Source organism: Python bivittatus, unplaced genomic scaffold (genome assembly GCF_059951505.1).
Source record: "Python bivittatus isolate LINGU-HERP-01145 unplaced genomic scaffold, Pbiv_v1 ctg000700_np1212, whole genome shotgun sequence".
Lineage (NCBI taxonomy): Eukaryota > Metazoa > Chordata > Lepidosauria > Squamata > Pythonidae > Python > Python bivittatus.
Genome location: NW_028277098.1, coordinates 66,272,829 through 66,299,029, shown reverse-complemented (window position 1 = coordinate 66,299,029; position 26,201 = coordinate 66,272,829). Strand labels below are relative to the sequence as shown.

General features: G+C 37.4%; 1 protein-coding gene across 2 annotated transcripts; it reads left to right on the top strand.

Moving 5' to 3' along the window:
* Positions 1 to 387: 387 nt before the first annotated feature.
* On the top strand, positions 388 to 25,418 carry IRF6 (interferon regulatory factor 6). 2 transcript variants are annotated; one of them, XM_088153699.1, is made up of 8 exons: positions 388 to 452; positions 11,243 to 11,419; positions 13,101 to 13,305; positions 14,223 to 14,345; positions 17,853 to 18,011; positions 20,130 to 20,522; positions 21,186 to 21,304; positions 22,927 to 25,418. In XM_088153699.1, the coding sequence occupies exons 2-8, from the start codon at positions 11,246 to 11,248 to the stop codon at positions 23,146 to 23,148; spliced, it is 1,395 nt and encodes a 464-aa protein (XP_088009825.1). In that variant the 5' UTR covers positions 388 to 452; positions 11,243 to 11,245; the 3' UTR covers positions 23,149 to 25,418. The 2 variants fall into 2 exon arrangements, with proteins under 2 accessions (XP_088009825.1, XP_007425582.1); XM_007425520.4 differs by having other exon boundaries at positions 403 to 501.
* The last annotated feature ends 783 nt before the right edge of the window (positions 25,419 to 26,201 follow it).

Genomic DNA, 26,201 nt, shown 5'->3' with positions numbered 1-26,201 from the left:
AAATGACTGGAGAGGTTTTTTTTTAAAGGAGTAGTTTCAAACAACTTGAAAAGGCTTCCTAACCTGGGGCCTGCGAGATACCTTCAAATGCCATAATTTCAACTCAAGAGTGCCCTGCAGTCTCTTAATATGTGATGGAGTTTGGTTCAGATCTTCTCAGCGATAAACCCACAGCTCAAATGGCGAAGGAAGGGAGTGAAAGATTTCTTGAGCTAATGAAGAGGCAAGAGAAAACTCTATGCGTGCCCAAAGGAACTCTTATTGTATGAATGCTACTCCTAGCAGTCAAGCCGCCCTGCTATCGAACCGAGCGCTTCAGTTTAGTTTAATTCTCCCCCGTCTCTTCGCCACCTACTCCCTTCTTCCCGTCCACACCCCTTGGAAGCTCGGCCCTCCTTCTCTTCCTTACGCGCCCGAAGGGGCGGACCCGGTAGCTGCAGCACCTGGGCCAGGTGAGCGAGCTATAGAGCAGAGCGAGGGTGGGAGCCCGGTCGAAGAGCGGTAAGTCTTGGCGGAGTGGGTGGAAGCACGGCGGAGAAGCCCCGTTCGCTCTAGGCTCCTCTCTGCAATCCAAATAGCACCTCCACCCCTGAACTGCTGGGGCTTCGGCTCGCGGGAGCCTTTTCTCCCCGCCTGTTTTCACTCGCGCCCCTTTCCCGCCCACGTGTGCTCGCCTTACGCTCTTCTCCCCTCGCCGGCGGTCACGCTTTCGCCTTCCTAGCTGTGCCCCCTTGCCAAGTGCCTCGCTTTTCCCCCTCTCTCGTTCGTTTTGCGCCTGAGTAGCTTCTCTCGCCCTGAGTCTTCCGGAGACTGAAGTCGCGTCTCCCCAAAGTTCCTGCCACAAAGGCTTCCTATATTGCCCCTCTGCGTTTTGGGTTTGTTGGAAAATCCGAGAAGAGCGTTTTTTTCTAAAAGAGGCCTTTGCCTGGGGGCATTAAAGCGAGTTCTTGCTCGGAGTTCACTCTGGGCTTGTCCGACACTTGTCGATCGTTTACTTCTGCAAGTAAACAGCCTCGAATGTTTCACAGCAGCGGAGAGCGGGCACGGTTGTGGCCTGGCGCTGATACTAGCGCGTTTCCTCAGAAGTCACTTAGTGAATTCGGTTCAGAGGGCAGGGCAAGGCTGTAGAGAAGACCTTCCGTAGTCTTAACACTCAGGATGATTGCATTACATGGAAAGTTATTCCTTATCTGCAGTCAGATGTTATCCAAGTTTCCTGTTCAGCACTGTCTACCTGGGGTATTTGCTACACTGATTGGATTTGCATAACTTATAACCCCTTCTCCCAGCATCCCTTCCCATGCCAGAATTTGAATGGGAGAATATAAAAACCTTCTCTAATTTGCAAATTATCTACATATTGTGATTTAGCAGTGGATTAAACATCTTAAGTCACTTGTGTACATTGGGCATAGTGAAATGAAGAAGTATCTAAGGTGTATCTTCAGCCCTAGTACCCACCAGAGAAGTTGGAATACATAGGAGTATTGTGACACATTGGAGGCCATCTGCTTGGGCAAGACTGATCCAGTGTATTCATTAAAATTGCGGCGTAGAAGAGTCCCAATCTCAACCAAGTTGATGTACAATTATATTTAAGCAAACCTTAGTATGAAATGCGGGTTGAGTAAATACATGATGATGATGATGACGACTATGCCTTAAGTACACAAACCAGTTTTAAATATGAGATCAAATCTTTGGAACAGATCCTACACAGCAATACAAAAGCTGTAACCTTTTATATTTTGGGCATCTTTCTAGAATAGCATCACTACAGTTGGTAGTGTTTTACTAGTCTAGTTTGGATATCTGAAATTAAAAGCTGAAAGTAACATGTATGTAGAACTATTTTTTCAAAAAAATACATTATTATACGGCATATGTATATATGTGTGTGTATGTAATGCATAGAGGTGCAGACCACTATTGCCCAGATGAATTCATACATAACATTATATATCAACAAAGGCTTGTGGGTTTGTTGTTTTTGCTGTCCTTGTGAACAAGAAAAATTAGCTTGCAGTTGTCTTCTCTCACAAATCATCTACCTTAGTAGTATCCTAAGGTAGCTGATACCTTAACTGCAACTTCATGCCTGCTGCTTCAAGCATTGTCTCTCTATCAAGGAGAAAAGCAGTAGTAAGTCTATTGGTATTTTGTTGCCTCCGTCTATTTGTAAATATTTCCATTTTAATGTTTATATAATGCAGTTTAAAATGGTGCTAGAATGAGATTTGAGCCTGAGGACTAAGAATAGGAAATCTGAGTATGTTACATTACAGTTTGACCAATACTATTATATATCTATTGCTGTTTGAAAGTCTACCTGGGTAACTTTCAGTTCTTCTGTGAAGCGGTACTGTAAAGGCAGCACATTTTGTTACTAATATTGCTTGTTTTTTCTGGGATCAGTCATAGAAATGATATCAGAGCAATTGTGATGCAAGACGTGGGATTCGTACCTAGGTTTTCCTAATTTGGTTGTGCCTGTACTCGGCTGCAAAGTCAAGCGCCTGTCTTCTTTTGCACATTTGTCTGTTGTACTTCCTTTGTTCTTTTGAGGAAGTTTTCTTTTTAATTTAAAGGACAGAGCTAGGGACTAGTTTTCATTTCAAGATAAATGCACAATTACAAATTACGTTTCAATGGAATAATAGAAATTCTCTTTTAATATTAAAACTGTATAATAATTTTTACAGGAAGTGAAATATAGTCTCATATTAAATGAAGGGAATTATCAATGTTAACAGGAGTTCAACATTTATTTCAGTTCTGATTATCAGTACTCCTTAGTGTCCTCCATTAGGTTTCTCTAATGTTGCCTATATTTTTAAAAGATGGTTATTTCAGGTATTTGTTTCTTTTATCCAGTTCTTATTGCTTCACATGCTGAAATCTGTATATAAAACTGAGAATAACTATGTGTATGGCCATGACATGTTTGTTGACTGTGCCTAAACTTTTCCAGTTTTGCTTTAATAAAACAAGGCTATAGTCAGAAGCCGTGAATAGCTGGAAATGCATAGGTTTTATTTCCTTCACCCATATTTTCTTGCTCTCCCTAACTTGTTTCTTCCAGTTGGTGCCTTCGTCCCATCTACCCACGGTTATGTGCCTGTCTGCCAATTTATAATGTCATTCTTGACATAGGAATTGATCGTTCAAACCTCTACTGTGGCCTAGACTAAGCACACCTATATTCTAAAAGCTGACTTGTAAACCGTAGTTGTTGAATGATCCATAATGACTAAAATGAAGTACTCCATTGTGACTTAGCACAGTGTGAAAGCACAGCAATATAAGATGGCTGAATCACAAGAACAATATATGAAAGACTATTTCAAATGCCTGACTTCATTTAAACACAAACTCCCTCAGAAAAGAAGAAAAATATTATGAGAAACAGCAGTAATAAACTAGTTTTCTCTGAATGTTTTTTGACATAGGAAAAAGTATCTCTGGTCTATAACCTGGAGTGGTACATGTTGCTCGACTACATCATTGCACTGTCTTATGCTTATGGGAAGAAGACCACATCATTGATATACCTATGATTTCATAATATGCTATGGTGTCTTCAATATATCTTAATTATTGCAAACTGTCTTGCTGTGGATGGCAGCACTTAGCTGACCTTTCCTAATCTTGAAAAAGCTAAGCAGAGTCAGACAAGTTTAGTATTTGGCCAGAGACCACCAAGAAACTCCAGGTTAGACTGGGAAGTTAAAAAAAAACAAAACAAAAACCTCTCAGAAGAAGGCATACCACATCTTTACTGCTGCCAAAAAACTACATGGAGGTGTCATGGTCCATTAGAAGTCAGAGGAGACTTTACCTTAAGTTTCTGTGGAAACTAAATAAAGAAGCAAGCGGGCATGTGCAACGCAGTCATTGTGTGAAGAATTGTATGTCTAAATTATGGACTGAGGTACATGTTGTATTATTCTGCAGGGTTTTTGCTTTTAAAAGCAAAGGTTAAAAGTGTTTTGTGCAAATCCCACTCCTTTACTAGATAGCTGTACCCCATTGCTCACTTTTACACTATTTGGTTCTTAACCAAAATGCTCTCAACTTCCCCAGAAACTTCCAATAAACTCAACATATGTACAAATGCACTTGGATTGTTATTCATAGATTAAAAGAAATATTCATAGGAAGAAAACAAGACTGATGGGTCTTCCCACAAAAAAGAAAGAAAGGTTAATCGTGATTCAGAAACTTCAAATGCTTTCTATGCAGCTTTAAACAGGGCAAAACTCAGCCCCATCTCTCTTCAGCAATTTTGGCTGGTTTTTACATTCCTTATTTCAAAGTAAAGGGGAAAAGAAGTCCTTAATTTATGTTAGATTAGCTGTATGATTTGTTTTTTAGATTAAGTGCACAGAAGTATTGCTATATTATTATTGGCTTATGGAACAGCCATAGAGTAGCATTCTTCAACCTGACAAACTCCAGGTATATGTTGGACCAGAAATCCTAAGTAAGCATGGCTGTGTTGGCCCCTAATAACTGTTGTCCAACAGTTCTTTAGAACACTAAGGGAAAAGAATACTGGAAAAATATAGTAGCCGAAGCATTTCTATTTGCTATTTTGGTCATTTTATTTATATTGTAAGGTTCTGATAACAGGCATAGTAAAGCCTGTTTCTTAAAGCCTATTTCAAGGTCCAGGCCGTTTATAGCAGAAACTGTAAAAAATCTGCTTCTGGAAGGCAGATTCCAATTGAATATTAAGAAAATATTTGTAACAATAAGAACGGTTTGGCAGTGGAACTGATTACTCAGAGAAGTAGTGGACTCCTTTTCTCTAGAAGTAGTTAAACAGAATTTGGATAGCATTTGTAGCAATGCCTTAATTTGGATTCTTGCACAGAACAGGAAGTTGGATCTGACTGCCTAAGAGATCCCTTCCAACTTGGTGACTCTGATCTTTTGTTATATTAGACTAACAAAGACCTGCCAAAAGATGACTTCTGCCCAAAGTTATTGGAAGCCATTTGCAGCAGTGATACCCACAGATTTGGGTTAAATTGGAACAGGGAATAGACTTACAGAAAGAAATTGTGTGCATAAATATATAATCTTGCTCTGCCTGTAGATCACTAGATATGATCCACAACTATTCTGATTGGATGCATTTTTCCTTTGGCTTTCTGTGTATTTTATTTACACTCTGTGTAATTACCTTTTGCATTGTTTGGTATTGTAACAAGCTTTGTTCCCTGCTGCTTTCACCTTGTGATGCTTATGCCAATGTATATAAGTTATCAGATGATGTATAAGAACAAAAACAGTCCAATTTCAATATAGCATTTAATTTCCATGATGGCCAAACAAATGCCTTGGAAACCTACAAGTGGGATATGGAGTGCACTAGTACTCTCCTGCTTAAATTCCCCAACAGTTGATATTCAGAATTATACTGCCTTTGAATTCAAATGCTATATAGCTAGCATGATTACTAGCTCCTGATAGTCTGATGAAATGATCCATGAAAAAATATAATTCCTGTTGCAGCAAAAGCAAGTTTGGTATCCTTAATGTGACAATCTCTGGTTGTGTTCTTCGAGAAGGAAAAGAGAATACAGTACGTGCTTGTCTATGGATGCAGTGTTTTGTAGTTTCTTCTGTAGCTGTTTCTGCAGTCTGGTTATCTGCAATGTTTGAGGATTTGTATTTGTTGCCTCTGTAGGATTTATGATCATTTTTTTTTCATACCAATGGTTCTGCTGTCTTGGGACAATGGGAACATATTTGGAGGGTTCCAGATTGGAATAGGATGTTGCAAGATAGTGATCTCATATTAAACAAAAGAAAATGAAAGACTTTTATATCATTCTTTAATATAAATCAGCAAATACATAAACTGAATCTAATAGAGAGAGAGAGAGTGAGAGTATAATAATACATTTCAGTCCAAGAATGTCTTTGTTGGAAAATATGTCAAAGAAAAAAAAAGATGTATTATAAAACCATAATGCTGAAATCAGGAGTTCCCTTAACAAATGTATGACCTGAAAAATAGACAAGCAAGCTTTTTACAAAAAGGAAAACAAAATACATAATATGAGATTTCCAAGTAGATATGGTGTGGATATTGGCAAGGAAGCACTCAGTCCCAAAAGGAATTCTAGTTATGGAAGTCTAGTGTAACAACAACAAAGCAGCAACAAATATGTGCAGAGTGTGCCAAATTCACAAAAAAATAAATAGATTTTGTCAATCTTGCACTGTGTCTAATTTTTTAAAAAGGAAAAATAAAAATCATAAAACAGAAGATCTCATGTCCTTCATAAATGCATTCCAATAGCAGACAGGCTTATTTGTCTTTAATACTGTGCTGAATATACCATTGATGCTGTTACCACCAAATATTATGTGCTAAATTAGTCCAGTATCTGGTAAACCTGCATCAAATCACTCTCTAAACAATTAAAGCTTCCTTTACTATCAGTACTGTTGTGAAGAAGCCCTGTTCCTTAAAACTGTAACAATCTTACTCAGTGACAGCATTCACATATCCTAGGAAGTCACAACTGTCAAGCTTATGTTTCCTGCTAGAAGGAACAACTGAACAAGCTATTATGGTCTTTCCTTGTTTTGCTTACTATGAACCAAGATCTCTAGCTTATCTCTCCTAAATAACCAATGGATTGGAAGCCAAGAGCAAAGTATGGCTTCTGACTGATTTTTGGAACAAGAATAAGTTAGAATTTCAGATCTCAGATTCACTGTTACTGACCAGAAAAGCAGTTAAGAAGTGGGCACCAGCAAACTTTATGTAGAGAAAGTCAAGATTCTTTCAGGTAATTCCATACATCCCATTGGCTGCTGTTTCTAGATGGTCTGCTTTTTTCATCACATTCTAGATATCAGGCTACTAAATCTTTAATCTTGTAGATGTATCTGAATTACAACTCTTAGAAGCCCTAGCCAGTGCTCTGATATCTAGCAATGAGGATGTGCAACTTCTCAGCAAACACAGTCAGTTCTGTTGGTTAAAGTAAATTGTCCTAAGTTGCAGTGAAGAAACTTGGTACACTGATATATTTGGGGAAGGGGGGAGACTTTAATATGTATTCCAATGTTTAGATTTGATCTTAGAATCATAGTGTTGGAAGTTCCCCTTAAGGTGACCTAATCCAAATCTCTATTCAATGTAGGATCCGTTAGAGCAGTATTTCACCTCAACAACTTTAAGATGCTGGAATTCTGGAAGTTGAAGTCTACACATCTTGAGGTTGCTGAGGTTGAGAAGCACTGCACTAGAGCATCTATGACAGATGACCACTATCCTCTGTTTGAAGGAGAACTCAACATGCACCAGCCTGTTCCACTAGCTGACAGCTTGTTCAGTCAGGAAGTCCTCCCGATGACTAGCCTGAACCTTCTTTTTGTAGTTTTGTCGATTCTGATCCTGCTGTCTGGAGTCCAATGCAGCCGTTATGTGACCAGCTATTTGAAGACTGCTATCATATCCTTTAGTCATATTTTCTAAAGACTAAATATACTCAGATCCTTATACATATGGTTCCTCATACAGCATTGCTTCCAGATCCTTCACCACCTTGGTAGCCCTCTTCTGTTGTTGTTCTTGTTGTTCAGTCGTTAAGTTGTGTCCGACTCTTCGTGACCCCATAAACCATATTGCGCCAGGCCTTCCTGTCCTTCACTGCCTCCCTGAGTTTGCTCAATTTCATGCTCATTGCTTCAGTGATGCTATCTAACCATCTCATCCTCTGCCGTCCTCTTCTCCTTTTTGCCTTCAATCTTTCCCACCATCAGGGTCTTTTCCAAAGAGTCCTCTCTTCGCATTAGGTGACCAAAGTATCTGAGCTTGAGCTTCATTATCAGTCCTTCCAATAAGCAATCAGGCTTGATTTCCTTTAAGATTCCTCTTCTGAATTTGATTTAAATTATCATTGTCCTTTGTGGTGCCCAGAACTGGACCAAATACTCTAAAAGGGGTCTCACCAAGATGGAATAGAATTGAACAATTATCCCATGATTTGGACTCTATGCTTCTGTTAATGCATTGCAAGATATTAATTGGCTTTTTAGATGCTGCATCATACTGCTGACTCATGTTTAACCTTTGACTGACCCCCAGATCCATTTCACATGTACTACTACAAAGTATGGTCTCCTCTATAGCCTCTATTCATCTCTTACATTTTTCCTATCCAAATGCAGAACTTTGAATTTTTCCCTGTTAAATTCCATCTTACTTAGGTCAGCTTATGGCTCACGTTTGTCTAGATCTTTTTTTTAATCTCCTCTTTTTCATCTAAAATATTAGACAATCCTCACAGTTTTAGGTTTCCTCTGAACTCTCTAATCTAAGTCATACATGAAAATGTTGTACAACACACAACCTAGCCATGGAACATTCCACTCAGAACTCCCTTCCAGGCTGAAGTGGAGCCATTAATGAGTACATTCAGTCAGCTGTGTGTCTATCTAAATATAATATCATCTAGTCTACATTTTACCTTTTTATTAAAGAGAATATTGTAAGGTACTCTCTTGAATGTTTTGCTGAGGTCCAGGTATGTCTATGATATTCTCTTTCATCTACTGGTTACTGTTATTCACTTTGATCTATTAGTTATTCTTTCAAAGAAGGAAACAAGATTAGTTTGGCACAATTTGCTTGCAACAAACCTGTGCTGGTTCCTTTTAATTCTAGTCTAAGTGCTCACATACATACTTCTGTTCAAAGGCTTTGCCTAGTATATCTGTCATGGTGACCGGTCTGCAGTTTCCTAGTTCTTTTTCCTTTCCCTTTTTGAAGGTGAGGATGACATTTTCTCTCCTCCAGTCTTCTGAGACCAAACTACTCCTCCAAGAGTTCTCAAAGATTACTGAGAATGGTTCTGTGATCACCTCTTCTAGTTCCTTTGGTACCTTGGGATCTAGTGTATCTGGCTCTGGAAATGTAAATTTGTTTAAATTAGCTGAATTCTCTCTTAATCCTCTGTTTTTCCTAAACAGCAGTTCCCTTCTTTTCCCAGCGGAATAACCATGGTCAGCTGGGGTTCCTTTCTGAGAGAAGTTAGATGCAAAATATGATTTAAGAGATTCTGTCTTCTCACCAATCACCCATTGCTGTTTCACTGTTTTCTCCTTTTTAATAATAATTTTATTAAAAATTACAAATACAACAATACAAACTAATACAAATTTTAAAAATAAAAGAAAAAATAGGTGCAGAAGACAAAAAAGAAAAATAGAAAAGAAAGAAAAAAATAAGAATATTGTAAAGAAAAAAAAGAGAAATACATAAAGAAATGACTTCCCCTGCATCACAATAAGTATAAACAATTTTAGTAACTTACCATCTTCTCTTAAAATACAACAAAAAAATCTCCCAGGTCACTCTTTTGGTTTGTTATTTGTATATCTCTTTTAATTACTAAGACATCAGCTGGTTTCATTTGTATATTCAGCGTAGTATCTTTTTCCATATCATTCTTGTAGCCTGTCATTTTTAAATCCACTTTCAGATCATTCTCAATCTTGTCAGGTAAAACTTGTTCCTCTTCCATAACTTCTTTTAAACACAGTCTATCTATAGAGGCAGACACTCTTAAAATTAACTTCTGGATCCGTTGTTCAAAAACATCCTTCAATATGTCCAATGTTAAAATATTTTGCTTCATTCTGTATCTGTAAGTCAAATTTAAGTGTTCTTTTCCTTTAATTGTAATCTTTAATTCCTTCTAGTTCCCTCTAGTGTCCAGTTTTTAAAGTCTTATTATTTTCTTTTAAAAACAATTCAGACAAAAGCATTTTCCCATGGGAAGGATTCTTATAATTAATTCCAAAATCTTAGTTCAAATTTATCTGAATGCTTAGTCCATTTGTAACTTTCTAAAATCAAAATTTCAGTCACCCTTTTGCTCTTTATTGAAAAAAAATTAAGTCCTTAAACTTGTATTTAAAACTTCTTTTACTAACGATTGAAGGAAACTCATCTGGTGCTGAAAAACCTGTCGAACCAAAGGTTCCTAATAGCTGAAAAGCAGTTAACAAGCAATTCCAAAAGGGAAGAGTCACTTTGTGTGAGATGAGCAGCTATATAAATATTGATTGATTGATTGATTGATAAATAAATAAATAAATAAATAAAGTATGTGAACTCAGTGTCTTTTTAAAGGCACTGACTGCTGTTTCAGCAGATGGCTATACCTCATCTCCCAGAGCTCTAAACCTGCCAGGGACCACTGTCTTGTGGTCTCCTTGCGAGGATCAACTGTCTGGAGCACTTGTGGGTGATCTCAAGTCCTCTCCTTGTCTGGAGAGGAATTATGAAGAGCTGGTCTACTCACTGGCTTTTCATTCTGCCGTGGTTGTTGGCTCCGCTTTTCATGGAGCTGTCTTCAGTCTGCCATTTCTGGCCTAGAAGTCCACTATTTTCTCCTTACAATTACTGTCTTTAGCTTTCCTTTCATTTCTAAAATACCCAAATAACTCCTTTCTGTTATTTTTGGTATCTTTTACAAGCCTCAGTTCATTCTGAGCTTTACATTTTTTGACAAAGTTCCTATAGTTTTTGGAGATTATCTTGTATTCTTCGATTATGTTATATTTATTTATTTATCAAATTTGTATAGCCATCCATCTCACAAGTGTGACTCTGGGTGGCTCACAACAATTAAAAAAAAACAGTAATATAAACTATAAAACACCACCACATATAGCTATACTAAAACCACTATTAAAATGCAACAAAACATAAAACATAATCACAGACAGGTGAGTACAAACCATACATTCCATTTAATATAACCCATTGCCAAGGCTCACCACTGCTGCTGGATCCCCAGAAACGAAGACACAGCCAAGTCTTCAGGCCCTTCCTAAAAGCCAAAAGGGTGGGAGCCAATCTAGATTCTGGCAAATGATATTCAGAGGGTGGGAAATGTTCCCCTCTTTCCATTTCTTATACATGCCCCTTTACTTCATTGTAAAGTATACTGTGTATAACTTAATCTAGTTTGTACAGTTGTTTTACCTGTGTTGCAGTTGGTAGTTTCAGTATACTGAAAAAAGTTGAGTTGGTCTCTCTGTTTTGACCTTCAAAGAAATTAGGTCAGTCGATAGAACAGTTGGTTACAAGGGAATCAGAGCAACTTGATTGCAATCACAATTGGTTTCTATTGCTTTATTCTTTAGAAAATGAGAATTCCTGCAAACTCTTCATACTTTGTTTGCTGTGTGTATTTTATCCTTCTAGATAATGGCATCACATCCACGCAGAGTTCGTCTGAAACCCTGGCTAGTAGCTCAGGTAGACAGTGGTATGTATCCAGGTCTTGTTTGGCTTAACAGGGATGCAAAGAGATTTCAGATTCCTTGGAAGCATGCAACTCGACATAGTCCTCAGCATGAAGAGGAGAATACCATTTTTAAGGTAACTGAAAGACAGAGTTCTGCACTTGAGAGCTAGTATGCTATATGATAGAATGAGATTTGAGTTTGCTGTCTTGTAGCACCTTTGTTTTAATTAAGATCACTACTGTATTTCTCCCCACCAATACTGTACTGAATTTGAATTAGACTGCAGTTCTTGAGTCCAATAAATGGATCCCTTTCAAGTGATTTTAGTTATAACAACTGCTTTAAATTTGGACTTGATGGTCATTATGGTCAGGCATATATTGGCATATTGGATCATGAATGTAGTTGTTTTTTGAAGAACTGTGGTCCTGCAAAGTGAAGATATATTACCATAAAGGTGTGGTCAAATACGTATGTGATTTGTACTTGCTGTCCTGTGCCTTTCATCATGCCCTTCTAAAACTGATGCAGCAATCAAGCTTTCTTTCTGTTAAAAGTTATGTCATTTAAGCCACATTCTTCATGTCCTGACAACTAAGTATCCCATCCTAGCCCTATCTGCCCTTCAATATCATAGCATTTCATTAATCACAATAAATGCTTTATTAACATTTTAGAGGAAAGGGGCAGGAAAACATTGCCTAGCTGTTTTTTGCCTTACACAAATGCATATACTATATGTATACAATTTGAAGAGAAACCAGAGTATGCACATAGTATATAATATCTCAGAAGTCTCAGTTTTGGTTTTCTGAATAAAATGGTTGGTATGTTCAGAGATGCAACTTGATGTATAGGCATCTTGCATTGTTTTCATAAGCAGAATCACATTCTGAACCTGAAATCCTAGGAAGAGAAGCATGCATGTAGTACAAAGGGATAAACTTCACTATGGAGACAAATAAGGGGCAAGGCACAATATATTCAAATGGGGTTTCAAGTAATCAGTAGATCAAAATCCCTTCCAATCATTGCTTGCCTTATCTGTGTACTTTGTGCTACAGCAGAACTAATTTTCCTGGTGTGTTGTGGCTTTCCTTCTGAGAAGTTTCAGATTCAAGGCTTAATTATCTACTTGTCAACTCTTCACCTCTTATGTTTTGAGTTCTGTCACTTGCCACTAGAATTCTTTATCTTACGCAGCAATCCAATGCACACTTCCTTTGGAGCTAGCCTCACTGAACTCTGCTGGATTTTCTCCTCAACATTTTGCTGAGGATGATATTCACCTGGATTTTAAAAATTTTGTAGACTTGTTCTCATGAAGTAAATTTGTGCAATGTATGCTATTTGTATAATATGTATATTACTGTATAATATGGAAGGTTTTTCATGCAGCCATTTCTAATGACTTTATAAAGAGAAATAATCTGAGAATAAAGGCATTTGTTAATGGGTTTTTTGTTTGTTTGGTGTAGGGTTTTTTTTTTAATTCAAGAAGGTACATGTGTGAATTAATTTTATCTAGATAAGCTTGGAACTCAATCCCACATTAAAAAAGGAAATTGTAACACTGCATTGATTTGTTTTAACACAGTCAGGTGTCCTGTTAGAAGTAGTTTATCAAGAAAGAAAATCTCTAATGTTTTTAAGAGGTCTGTGTCTGTTAGAAAGGTGAAAGGCAGCAATTACCTATTGCAGAAAATATTTATTGCCTAGATATATGTTATAGATGAGAGTTTGTTTGGCAGTGCAATTCAACAGAAGCTGGCATAATGACAACACTTAACTGAGCATGATGTACTTTGCTCCAGGCGTGGGCTGTGGAAACAGGAAAGTATCAAGAAGGGGTTGATGATCCTGACCCCGCAAAATGGAAAGCCCAACTCCGGTGTGCTCTCAACAAAAGCCGTGAATTCAAGCTTATATACGATGGCACCAAAGAGGTGCCAATGAATCCAATTAAAATTTATGAAGTATGTGACATCCCACCATCCCTGACGCCAATCATTAATCCTGGTGAGACACAGAGAAACTCTTCTGTTTAAGGAAACATGTAGCTGATCCTTTTACCTTCAATTGTCTTGCTGTCAGTGAGATCTTCTGAGTTACTAATGTTTAAATGAATAACTATATTGAACAAGCATATCAATTTATCTTTCATGTTATTTAATTGTACTACTTAAGAATCTATTCTACATGCTTATGAATTTACAACACATATGGTACAGTCTAAATTGCTCAGCTTCCTTTTTTAAGCCAAAATCAAATAAAGACTTTGAAGTTCAGGTACATCCTGGCAAGGATCCAAAGTAAGACAGAAAAGGACAGGAGGTCTAGTTTTTCATGCATCTTTCATGTTTGTCTATGTGCTTCCTTTCTCTTCATTTTGAACTGAAGCAAGGGCACCATTAAGAAAACATTTTAAAATGCCCCTATCCCTGACAAAAATGCTTCACTGGGTGGCATTCATTAGGAATTTTGGTTGCACATTTCCTATTTGCTAGACAGGGCTTTGTCAGCACATGCTCGGAAGAAATGTTCTTGGGTTAGTTGTTGAATTTGGAGGGCCAATAGATATTGGAGGAAGCAAACTTTCTTCTCCACCATGTACTTTCTAGCACACTAGCTGTATAGTTCAGTGAGACAGATTATGGTATTCTCATTTAATTGCCCATGTTCTAGAACTGCTTTATGCCACCAGAACCTTCCAAACCCAAGCTGAGAAGCAAAAATGAATCTTGGATTTCACAGGATCTCCCAAGTTTGGAAACCAGAGTATTGAGCATAAGAATGGCAAAGAATGAATTATTCTGCAACACTCTCATGGGTCTCCTAAACAGAATTCTATTTTTTTCTGTTTTGTTAAAAAAAAAAAAATAGGGAGTTTCATAAGAAATTTCATTTCTAATTTTCCAATTCCTGCATTTTTCCAGGTTCTACTGGTTCAGTTCCATGGGATGAGAAGGATAATGACCTTGATGATGAAGATGAAGATGAATTAAATGAGTCTCAGCATGTAGCAATACAGGACAGCTTTCCATTTCTTAATATCAATGGTTAGTAGATGTATTCTGACCTATGGTTAATGAAAGTGAATTGAAATTTATGTTTTAAAACACTGTTTTCTTTTTGTTAATGTTGCACTAAGCAGCATTTTGACAAATGCTTTCTGAAAACTTTTTATCTTTAGATGCAACTAAATTAGCAAGCAACATGCTACAGAGATCAGTAAAGCATATACCTTACATTTAGCATAAACGGTGCATGCTGGTCTCCTGGTAAATATTCTTACCCTGCTTTTTGTGTGTGATATTTAATAATAAATGCAGGTAGCTATATATACTTATTGAGATACTTTCTGCGTTTCTGCAGACACTAAATCTGGAATTCAGATTCTTAATTATTGACTTGAGATCTTCATACATGTGTGACACAATCCTGCTTCTGTGTGCTTCATGTCTGTCTGATGTAAGACGAGTCAGGTTTTAAAACAAAGGGCACTCCCTTGCTCTTGAGAACGTATTTTAATTGGGTTCCTGAGGATTATGATGCTGACACTTTGGAATTAACGAAAGGGTGGAATAATTTATGGCAACAGTATCTGGACAATCACTAGATGGCAACAGATACTGCAAAATCTAACCGTTTGCTGCTATCTGCTGGTTGTCAAGATATTCTATAACCCTAGATAAGTGTATGCGTTCCACATTGCATCCAGCACTGCTATTTGAAACAGGATAAGAAGTCTAGGCCACAGTAGGATGTCTCCATGGTGGCATACTGTCCCTCCCACATACACCACTGTATACTCTATTAGAAGAAAGTAAATTCCCACAGCATAGCAGGAACAGACACACCTTCCTGGCAAGGCAATGTGAAACATCTTTAAAAGCCTTGGAATTCCCTGGAGCTAGGTTCAGGTTTTTCAGGTTTTAACTGCATCACTGTTACAGCAAATATCCCTGCCTTAATTTTCCAGGCTTAGAGCTTGTTTAAAATTATATTTTGACGATGCTATGTATTTAAAATGTTTTTCTAATCTACAAGTGACATTTTTATTTTATTTTTTCATACACTTTTCATCTAATGCTTTCTTTTCTCTTTTGATCTAACAAAAGGACTGCTTGCCTTTTGTCCCCATAAAGTTGCCATCTTTATGGCTTAGGAGGTGGTTTCCTTTGGTAAATTTGCAAAGGACGTGTCAAACTATCTTCTTTTTCCTATGTACTCTTCAGGAGACATTTTAAGTCAAGTTGAGAAATGGCTGAAGTGCAGGAATGATGTTGCAGAAAATGAAGGGTGCTGATTAATCCACTAATTACATGTGTAAAGTATCTCAAATATTTTGTAAACAAAATAAATGAAACATGAGCCTCACAGACTATTTTGTACTTCTAGAGGGGTTTATTGTCGCCTATAATATGTAGAATTCCATGTAGAGTTACTTCAGAATAAGAAAGCTATTCTTATTAAACAAAGGAGTGTTGTTCTATGTCTCAAAAATATATATCGCTACAATTTTTTTCATGCAGCAAATGTTTAAGAATTAGCCAGATCCATAGGAATCATTTCTGTTTTTTCCAGTGTTCTTGTTTCTGAGATTGCTACCATTTTAGAGAAAAATCCTAACCCAAGGATATTTCATTGATTCAGAATTTTACTCTCCAGTCCAGCCAACTTTGACACTTTTGTTTTATTAACTAACTGGAGAGAAAGGAAGGGGTGCTGATGTTCCCTGTGCAATTAAAGAAAATTTCTAGACACCCACAATCCATTTGTTAGAATTATGTGGACATCTCCATGAACTATGATTGCTCCTACCTTTTAACATGAAGCTGCACCATTTCCCTGATAGAATAGAAATTCTTTAAAGCTATGAAATATAATTTTGACTCTTTAAATGAAGGGGGGAAACCTTAATTCTGCTGAGGACACATTATACCAGGATAATTTTCTGGAGGGCACATGTTGGGGGTGGGGGCCAAAGCAAAAAATAGGTGGAGGCATCCTGAATCTGATACCCTCTTCTGTCTCCCCCAAGCTGCAGGAAAGGGACAAATGGCTTGTACCAGGAATTTAAATTGATTGTTTTGCATAGGGGATTTTAAATTATAGTTTCATGAAGCCTGGGGCTGCAAATAGTTTATCTTGATTTATTTATAATTTATTTATATCATTTATATAGCTATCCATCTCACACAAGTGTCTTTGGGCAGCTTACAAGATTAGAAACAAACAAACCCACCCTGAAAACATAACCCCCCAAGCATCCAAGAATAAACTATTAACTATTAACCACCCATAGTAGCAAAGCTCATCTCCACTCTGACCAAAATGCCTGGTCTGACCCAGCCAGACTTTGCGAAACAAGGTTGGGGGGATGCTGTTCTACAGGGCAGGTGCCACCACTGTAAAGGCACAACTTTGGGCTCCAAAAAGATGACAGCATTTAATAGAAGGAACCTGGAGCATGCCCTCTCTACTAGATCTGGTAGGGTGGGCAGAAACACTAGGAGAAAGGTAGTCTCACAAGTAACCTGGCCCTATGCCATAGAAGGCTTTATAGATAATGACCAGCACCTTGAATTGCACCTGGAAGCCTATCGGGAGCCAGTGCAGCTCGTGAAGCAGTGGGGTTACATGGGTGTAATAAGAAACTGCCTGTATAGCTACATTCTGGACCAGCTGCAGCTTCTGAGTGCTCTTCAAAGACAACCCTAGGTACAGTAATGCAAACAGGAGGTGACTAAGGCATGAGGCACCATGAGCAGTCCAGGAATAGGCACAACTGGTGCACAAGATGAACCTGTGCAAAATCTGCCTGGCCACACTTTCCACCTGCTGTTTGAGAAGGAGCAAAAGTCCGGGACGACTCCCAAACTGTGCACCAACTCTGTCTGAAGAAGTGTGCCCCCATGCAGAGTTAAAGATGGAAACACCAGAATCAGAGCCTTAAAACTCACAGCAACTCTGTTTTGCCAAGGTTGAGCCGAAGCCTGTTCTCCCCCATCCAAACCCTTACAGCTTCCAGGCGCTGGGAAAGGACCTTGGCAGCATCAAGTCATGGCCCAGGGAGGGGATGTACAACTTGGTATTATCAGCATACTGATGAATCCCCACCTCATGCTGACAGATGACCTTACCCAACAGGTTCATGTAGATGTTAAATAGGAGTGGAGAAAGGGTAGAGCCCTGAGGCATCCCACAAAGCAGCTCCATAGCTACGCTGATTGTGAAGATATTGTTGTGTTTAGCTCTAGAACTACCATCTTTCACCTGGCTGAGAATTCTGGGAATTATAGGCCAAAACTGTTGGATTGCATTAATATCCCTTATTAGGTCTTATTAGAAGAAAAGATTACAGGCTTTCAATTTAGATTATCAGGATGGATGAAAGGTGAGGTAAAATTCTAATAGTACAAAATTAAATACTGATTTACATAAGGCAGTCTAATGAAACCTCCTCTGATACGAAAATGATTGAATCTCTCTATAGACGTAACTTCTTAAAATGTTAGGAAGCATTGGGGATTACATAATTACGTTGCATTTATTTTGCTTAGATTCCCCAATGGCTCCCGCTAGTGTGGAGACCTGTAGCCCTGAAGCTGTGTGGCCAAAGAATGAACCTGAAGATATAGAGATGCCAATGCCTCCTGCACTGCCAGCTCTACAGCATGATATATATAGCTCTCCTGAACTCTGGATTAGCTCTCTTCCTAGTAAGTCTTTTTGGTGCAGGTGGCACTAGAATAAATAGATAAGAAATGATGCATTGAGTCTCTGCCTCTAATAAATAAGCTGCATATCTGAGAAACTTGCTGAACAAATACCAATGTTTTTCTGCAGTTATTATTCTTCACTTTGGTTTGTGCAAGGAACATTCTATGTTAAAAAATATATTTATTGGCATCAGCTGGTAAAAGAAACCTAGTTGAAAACTGTTGACTTTGGGTTAACAATGTTTGGGGTAGCTTGTCATTAATTAATTAATTAATTAATTAGGTAGCCATTGTGTATATCAAGTGATATGTTTGTTGCTACACTGTGTGCACAATTATTAGGCAAGTTGTATTTTTGAGGATGGATTTCATTATTGAACAACTACAGTGCTCTCGGTCAATCCAAAATGTTAATAAACTTCAAACCTGAATATTTAAGAAAGTAAAAGTGAGGTTTTGGCTTTCTTAGGAGCATATCTATGTGTGCACAATTATTGGGCAACTATTAGTGTGCAGAATTATTATGCAACTAAATGAAAAACAAAAATTCCCCCATCTCACTCGTTTATTTTCATCTGTTAAAGTGAGAATCATAAATAACTCAAAATTTACAAATAAACATTTATGACATTTCAGACAAAAAATCAGTGACCAATATAGCCACCCTTCTTTGCTATAACAGTCATAAGCCTTCCATTCATGGAGTCTGTCAGTTTCTTGATCTGTTGACAATCAACTTTTTGTGCAGCAGCAACCACAGCCTCCCAGACACTGTTCAGAGAGGTGTACTGTTTTCCTTCACCGTAAATCTCCCGTTTGAGAAGGGCCCACAAGTTCTCAATAGGGTTTAGGTCAGGTGAGGAAGGGGGCCATGTCATTATTCTTCCATCTTTGAGGCCTTTACTGGCTAGCCACGCAGTGGAGTACTTCGATGCATGCAATGGAGCATTGTCCTGCATAAACATCGTGGTCTTCATGAAAGATCCAGACTTTTTCCTGTACCGCTGCTTGAAGAAAGTGTCTTCTAAAAACTGGCAGTAGGTTTGGGAGTTGATTTTGAGTCCATCTTCAACCCAAAAAGGTCCAACTAGCTCATCTGTAATAATACCAGCCCATGCCAGTACCCCACCTCCACCTTGCTGGTGCCTGCGTTGAAGTGGAGCTCTGTGCCCGTTACTGATCCAGCCACGGGCCCATCCATCTGGTCTGTCAAGAATCACTCTCATCTCATCAGTCCATAAAACCTTTGAAAAATCTGTCTTCAGATTTTTCTTGGCCCAGTCTTGCCATTTCAACTTATGTGTCTTGTTCAGTGGTGGTCGAGTTTCAGCCTTCCTTACCTTGGCCATGTCTCTGAGCACTGAACACCTTGTACTTCTGGGCACTCCAGGTAGGTTGTAGTTCTGGAATATGACAGCCTTGGAGAATAATGGGTTCCTGGTAGCTTCGTGTTTGATTCTTCTCAAATCTTTGGCAGTTAATTTGTGTCTTTTTTTCTCAACACGTTTCTTGCGACCCTGTTGACTATTTGCAACAAAATGTTTGATGGTTCTGTGGTCACGCCCCAATATCTTAGCAATTTCAAGAGTGCTGCATCCCTCTGAAAGACTTTTTACAATTTTTGACTTTTCAGAGTCAGTTAAATCTCTTTTTTGGCCCATTTTGCCTGAGGAAAAGAAGCTGCCTAATAATTATGCACACCTTGATATAGGGTGTTGATCTCCTTAGGCCACACCCTCCCTCATTACACAAATACCCATCACCTGATATGCTTATATTCAATAAGCATTCAGGTTTATACAGCTTGGAGGTGGAAAATATGCATAAAAATGATGATATGGTCAAAATACTCACTTGCCTAATAATTGTGCACAGTGTATTGCTAAGTACTGGGTTCATGTAACAGCAAGTCTTTCTACAGTAACTTGTCATTATTTTACAATCAACCTGACTCCATGACTGGTCCGTTGGTTTCTCTGCAAATTATATCGCTGCTTTGCAAATAGTTGTAGTTCTGCCCTATTTTGTGTTGATTTTATTCAGCTAGATATGGTACACTGCAATTATAGCTTCTATTGCACTGCCTGATATATTAATAATATATTCTTCTTAATCAAGTGACAGATCTTGAAATCAAATTTGAGTATCGAGGCAAGGAGTTTGGACAGACAATGACTGTGAGCAACCCCCAAGGCTGCAGACTTTTCTATGGAGAATTGGGTCCTATGCCAGATCAAGAAGAACTCTTTGGTCCTATTAATTTGGAGCAAGTCAAGTTTCCAGGGCCTGAACCGATCACAAATGAAAAGCAAAAGCTCTTCACCAGTCGACTGCTTGATGTAATGGACAGAGGGCTAATACTAGAAGTCAGTGGCCATGCTATTTATGCTATCAGGCTTTGCCAGTGCAAAGTATATTGGTCTGGGCCATGTGCACCTTCCTCCACCACACCAAACTTAATTGAAAGACAGAAGAGAGTTAAGCTGTTTTGTTTAGAAACATTTCTAAGTGGTGAGTAGCTCTAGTGTCTTTGGATCACCATCACTGGATAACTAACGGTACTGTTTGTTTTAACTTTGTAATCTTTGTATATTTTGTCTTAGATCTTTAGCCTTTTTGGATTAATACCATACAGCTAGCTCAGCTAGGGCTGTATCCCTGTTAGCATTATAATGTAGATATAGCTATTGTTGTAGTTAGTACCTGCTGGATCTACAGTGTGTACCTTATGTTTTCTGTATACCAGAGAATGTGAATGGATTTGTATCCAATGTATTGTTGTACTCCATTGAAGCAAATGCTTCTACCTGTTTTCTTCTTTTTGGCCCAGATGGGTCTCTGATATCACTATTCATTCTGTACATCTTCATGTTGTTGAAAGTTGTGAGTGAAATGGTATGAGCAGTTACCTGCTCTATTATAGTTCATTATTGCATTGATCTGGTTTTAAAGGATAACTGAAAGCAAATGCCATTTGGATCAATTGATACAAGGGGAAGGAGAGGGTAGGAAAATTCTGGACAAACAAATATGGGTTTGAAATAATAGCGATTATTTGTGAAAAACTGTCATTTCTAAATGCATGTGTATCTTACTGGACATTATTCTTTGACCATAATAATGTAATTTATTATACATTGCTTCTCTCTTTCCATGTTCTTCCTCTAAATTTAGAGTTAATTGCCCATCAGAAAGGACAGATTGGTAAACAACCACCATACGAGATCTACTTTTGTTTTGGAGAAGAATGGCCAGATGGAAAATCAAAAGAGAGAAAGCTGATTGTTGTTCAGGTAAGAGAACAATGAGTTGCAAAAATATGCTACTAGTCCTTAGTATGAGAATGCAGTTGCATCTCTGATAGAATAGGTCTCCAGCTAGAATATATAAAATCTGTTTCATGGGTTCTTTTGAATATAAGCAGATAAAGTGTGTAGGGACCCAGAGCTGCAGGTCCTCCAGTCCACACCTTCCATCTCTTTATTTTCAGGTCTTGTACTGAGCAAGATCTTAAGGAGAGACTGTATTTTACCATGAATGTAATGACAGCCCCCTCTTAAACCTTCTTTAATACAAGTAAGTCTGAGAATAAAGGTCAGGATCCACCTTTCTTTTTCGTCTAGTACAGTGAGGCTACTGATGTTCTGAATTAAGGAAGGGTAATGGACTGAATGTGCATTACCAATAAAATGAGACTGAAATGGAAACACTGATTTTGGGAGACATATTTTTCCCATTTACTAGTGGTAGCAGTCTACTTGAAGAATCAGGTTTCTAGCTTGTGGTTTCTTTTGATCCATCAACATCATTACAGGCAGAGTAAAGACTCAGAACTCTTTATCTTTGATACCAGTTCTTACTCAGTTTGAGCAGAATTAGCCTTGTAACAAATTTTCCAACAATTCCTACAAAAGACTAACAATATGCTAAAAGTAATTAAAAGTGACAACAACCTACATAATCAGTGACTAGCTATTAACTAATTACCAAAAGAATAAGTCTATTTTTACCTGTCTACAAATGACGATCGGGGAAGGACTCTGTTGACACATTGTGCTAAGCCATAATGTGATTTGTTTTCTATATTGCAAAACATAGCTAAGAAAGTTATGTGAATCTGATGATTGTGGCTTATTCAACTGTGAATCTGGCCACAGAGTCTACCAGGGTAGAGAGCATTCTACAGCTCTAGAGTCCCATAGAAATGACTAGTGCAACTTTATTTCCATGAAAAACAGAAAGAGCTTTTTATTCCCTTTTAGCATCTATCTGATATTATTGCTACTGCTCTTGCTACTATGCAAAGCACCTTTGCCTTGCTGTGTTAGCACTGAATCTGTCTGAGCAGGCATGGCTTAAGCATGAAGCATAGTGTGGACTATGTGAATTGAAGACTTGGGTTTGCATTAATAAGTTAATGCAAATCAATCAGTGTATCCCAGTGTCCTGGAAACAGTTGTTTTGAAATAGCTAATGATATAGCATGTTGGTGCATCTGTTCCAGCTATGGCTACTCTCCATTGCTGCAGTGAAGCAAAGAGTTGCATTCTGTTTTACTGGTGACATAATCTAGAGTAGCTGATAATTGTTTGGTGGAGGACTATTTTTCTTTCTCCATTTCAGTGCTGGATAGGATGCTGATAGTTGCTGCAGTTTTTTTCTGTCTTTGTCCTAAAGGGTTTTCATGGCGTTCATCTCAAGGAAGCAAGCAATGTAAACTCTAAATGTATACTTCTAACTTTGTGAACCACTGAGGGTCCTTCCAGATTGTGGTGGTGTATAAATGTGATCAATCAACAATACGTTTCTTAATAGTCTTCTCCAGTTTGAACATTTGGCTTTTTCTAGGTTTCCAGATGAACCTCCAGGAATTGATCATTTTATCTAGATTACCATGGATTTTATTTTCAAACAGGTCATTCCAGTTGTAGCTCGGATGATCTATGAAATGTTCTCTGGTGACTTCACCCGTTCCTTTGACAGTGGCAGTGTACGACTACAGATCTCTATCCCTGATATCAAGGACAACATTGTTGCGCAGCTGAAGCAACTCTACCGTCTATTGCAGAATCAGCAAGAAGGCTGGCCAGTCCAGCCACCAAATATGCAAATGACCCCACCCCTCACAGCACAGTGATGACCAAGTCTTGGCTAACCAAATAACTGGATTCTTTAGTTGTAGATTGAAATTAATGGAAATAAGAACACTTTTAAATATCTCTTGAATATGTGACATTTAAATGAGGAATATTGATATGTAATATATTTACTTAATTAAAAGTATTTTAAATACTTTTGCAAAAGTTGATCTAGTTAAGTACATGTAGACAAGCATATTTCTCTAGAAATGTTTTTACTTTTATTAATGTAAATATATAAAGAGATTTAAATTTTGCCTTGCTTGCATGTAATGCTATAGTGTTCTTTTTTAAAAAATGAGTTTGTCTTTAAGAGGAATGCTTAAAAGCAGAGCCAATGACCATGGCAGAATGAAGAACCAGCAAGAAGACCAGCTAATCATAATTCCTTTCTGGACAAGGAGAGGACTTGAGATCACCCACAAGTGCTTCAGACAGTTTCTCCTTACAAGGAGACTGCAAGACAACAGCTAGAGCTCTGGGAGACGAGGGAATGCCATCTTTGCTCAAACTTGGTCAGCGCCTTTATGGACACTGTGTTCGCATACTTCCTTTTCTAATACTTTAGGAAATTGCTTGTTAACTGCTTTTCAGCTGTTAGGAACCTTTGGATCAACAAGTCTGAAAACACCGGGTGAGTCGTCTTCTTTCCTTAGCAAAAGAAGTTTGAAATACAAATTTAAGGACTTAACCCCCCTCCTTTTTTTTTTTTATGAACAGCAAAAGGGTGACTAGAATGTTGATTTTTGAGTTACAAACAGACTAAGGGTCCAGATGGATTTGAAATAAGATTTTGAAATTAATTACAAGAATCCTTCCTCTGGGAAAATGTTGATTTGAATTCTTTTAAAAAAAATGATAGGATGGGACTTTGAAGGTTGGAGACTAGAGGGAACTGGAAGGATCTAAAGATTACAATGAAAGGAGAAGAACACTTAAATTTGACTTACTAATATAGAATGGAACAAAATACTTTAACATTGGACATATTGAAGGGTGTTTGTGAACAAATTAACCCATAAGTTAATTTTAAGAGTGTCTGCCTCTATAGATAGACTATTTTTAAAAGATGTTATGGAAGAGGAACAAGTTTTATCAGACAAGACAGAGACTGATCTGAAAGTGGATTGAAAAATGATAGGCTACAAGAATGATTTGGAAAAAGATGCTACGCTGGATATATAAATGAAACAGATTAAGATTAAGAAACTGATGTCTTAATAATTAAAAGAGATATACAAATAACAAACCAAAAGAATGACCTGGATAACTTTCCTGTATTGGATTTACAAAAGAGACTTGCTAAAGTTTTGAAGAATTCTGTGAGAAGGGGCAAAGAAAAAATGAAAAGAAATCAAGTCCAGGGACATTATTTGAAAGGGTTAGAGATCAAGATTGTTAAAAGTAAAAGGAAGGAATATAAAGTTGGTTTATTTGATCAAGGTTAAAATAGATACGTTATCTCTGGTAACCCTTAATGGACTTTTGCTGACATCAGGACTGAAATGACGAAGCTTTAAGGATTTGTTTATATATGATATGAGAAGAAGAGGGTATTTGTTGTTGTTGTATTTTAAGAGAAGATGGTAAATTACTAAAATTGTTTATACTTGTGATGAAGGGGGAAATCATTTCTTTATATATTTCTTTCCTTTCCTATATTATTTTTTTCCTTGTCTATTTTTTTCTCTTTGTTTCCTTTTCTGCAGTTTCTATTTTTTCTTTTTATTCTTTTATTTTTTTAGTTTGTATTAGTTTTTGTCTTTTTAATTGTAATGTTTAATAAAATTAGTATAAAAACAGGAAGGCTTACTTCACTCCTGCTTTATTCTTAGAGTGTTTTTATAACAGAGTTTAAATGCTATTTCATGATATGATTTTTTAAATTTACTCCTGCTGCTGCTACATGTGAAGTATGTAACTACTACAAACTAAATTTGTTTCAAAATAGTGACTTGATAGCAGATTTTATTCTATCAAGTATTGTTTGTTGGTTTATTCTTTCTACAGAGATGAAAAATAGCATGAGTTTTAAGCTGAAAAGCATAGGGTTTTTTTTTTTTTTTAATTAAAATGACTTTAAAACCAGTTGAGAGAGATATCAAAGATTTATTAAGTTGGGTAAAATAGAAGCCCTTTTCATGTTTTTCTGTGTTGAATGCTGTAGCCCAATGTACAGGCTGTCTCTTGTGCCGTGTTAAAAAATTGTACAAATGCAGTTGCCAGAAGATACAAGAGAGTTCTCTGTGGGAAGTCTTTTTTTTTTTTTTTTTTTAAACCATGAATGTTGCCAAAATGTGAATCCATGAAATGAATATTGTTACAAAGCTAATTCAGTCACCTGTAAGTATGGCAATTTTAAAATGGTAATTTGTAGTTTTATTCTGGACAACTTATGATGGAAAATATGTTTTCATATAGCACATCACATTGTGTTATCTTAGCATCATATATCTCTATGTTTTTGATAGGTAGAAGTTACATATAACTGAATTGTACCTACTTTTCATTCCTATCAACTGGCATTCTATTTTCTACTAAGTGTTTGATTTGGAACTTCTTGATTTGAAAATCATTTGTGTATTAAAAATGTTTTCATAACTGCCTTTCCTACAATAAATGGAATAGTTGGAATAGAATTATGTTTAAATTTGTTGTCTTACTACATGGCCTTGTAAAAATGACCTACTTTTCACAAGAACATTACTTTAGTGACAGTTTATATGTATGTTTTCATGATACCTACTTCCAACTTCATAAAGATAGTTTGTGAATGCTGCGAGTGAAAACCAATTATAGAGAGATCAAGTGAACTACCATCATGAGCTTACCAGACCATTATCTTTCACCTGTCCTGTTCACTAAATAGTGTAGATATTAGGGCTAACAGCTCCAGGCTGTAAAGATCCAGACAACCATTAGATGGTAGACAAAAATTAAATAGTTTTTCTGTACTTGTTTCCTGCTATCTAGTGAGTTTCTGGATTTTTCCAACCCAGATCTAGTAGCTATAATAGTTGTGAAGCCAAATCTTCAAAATTCTCCTGTATAA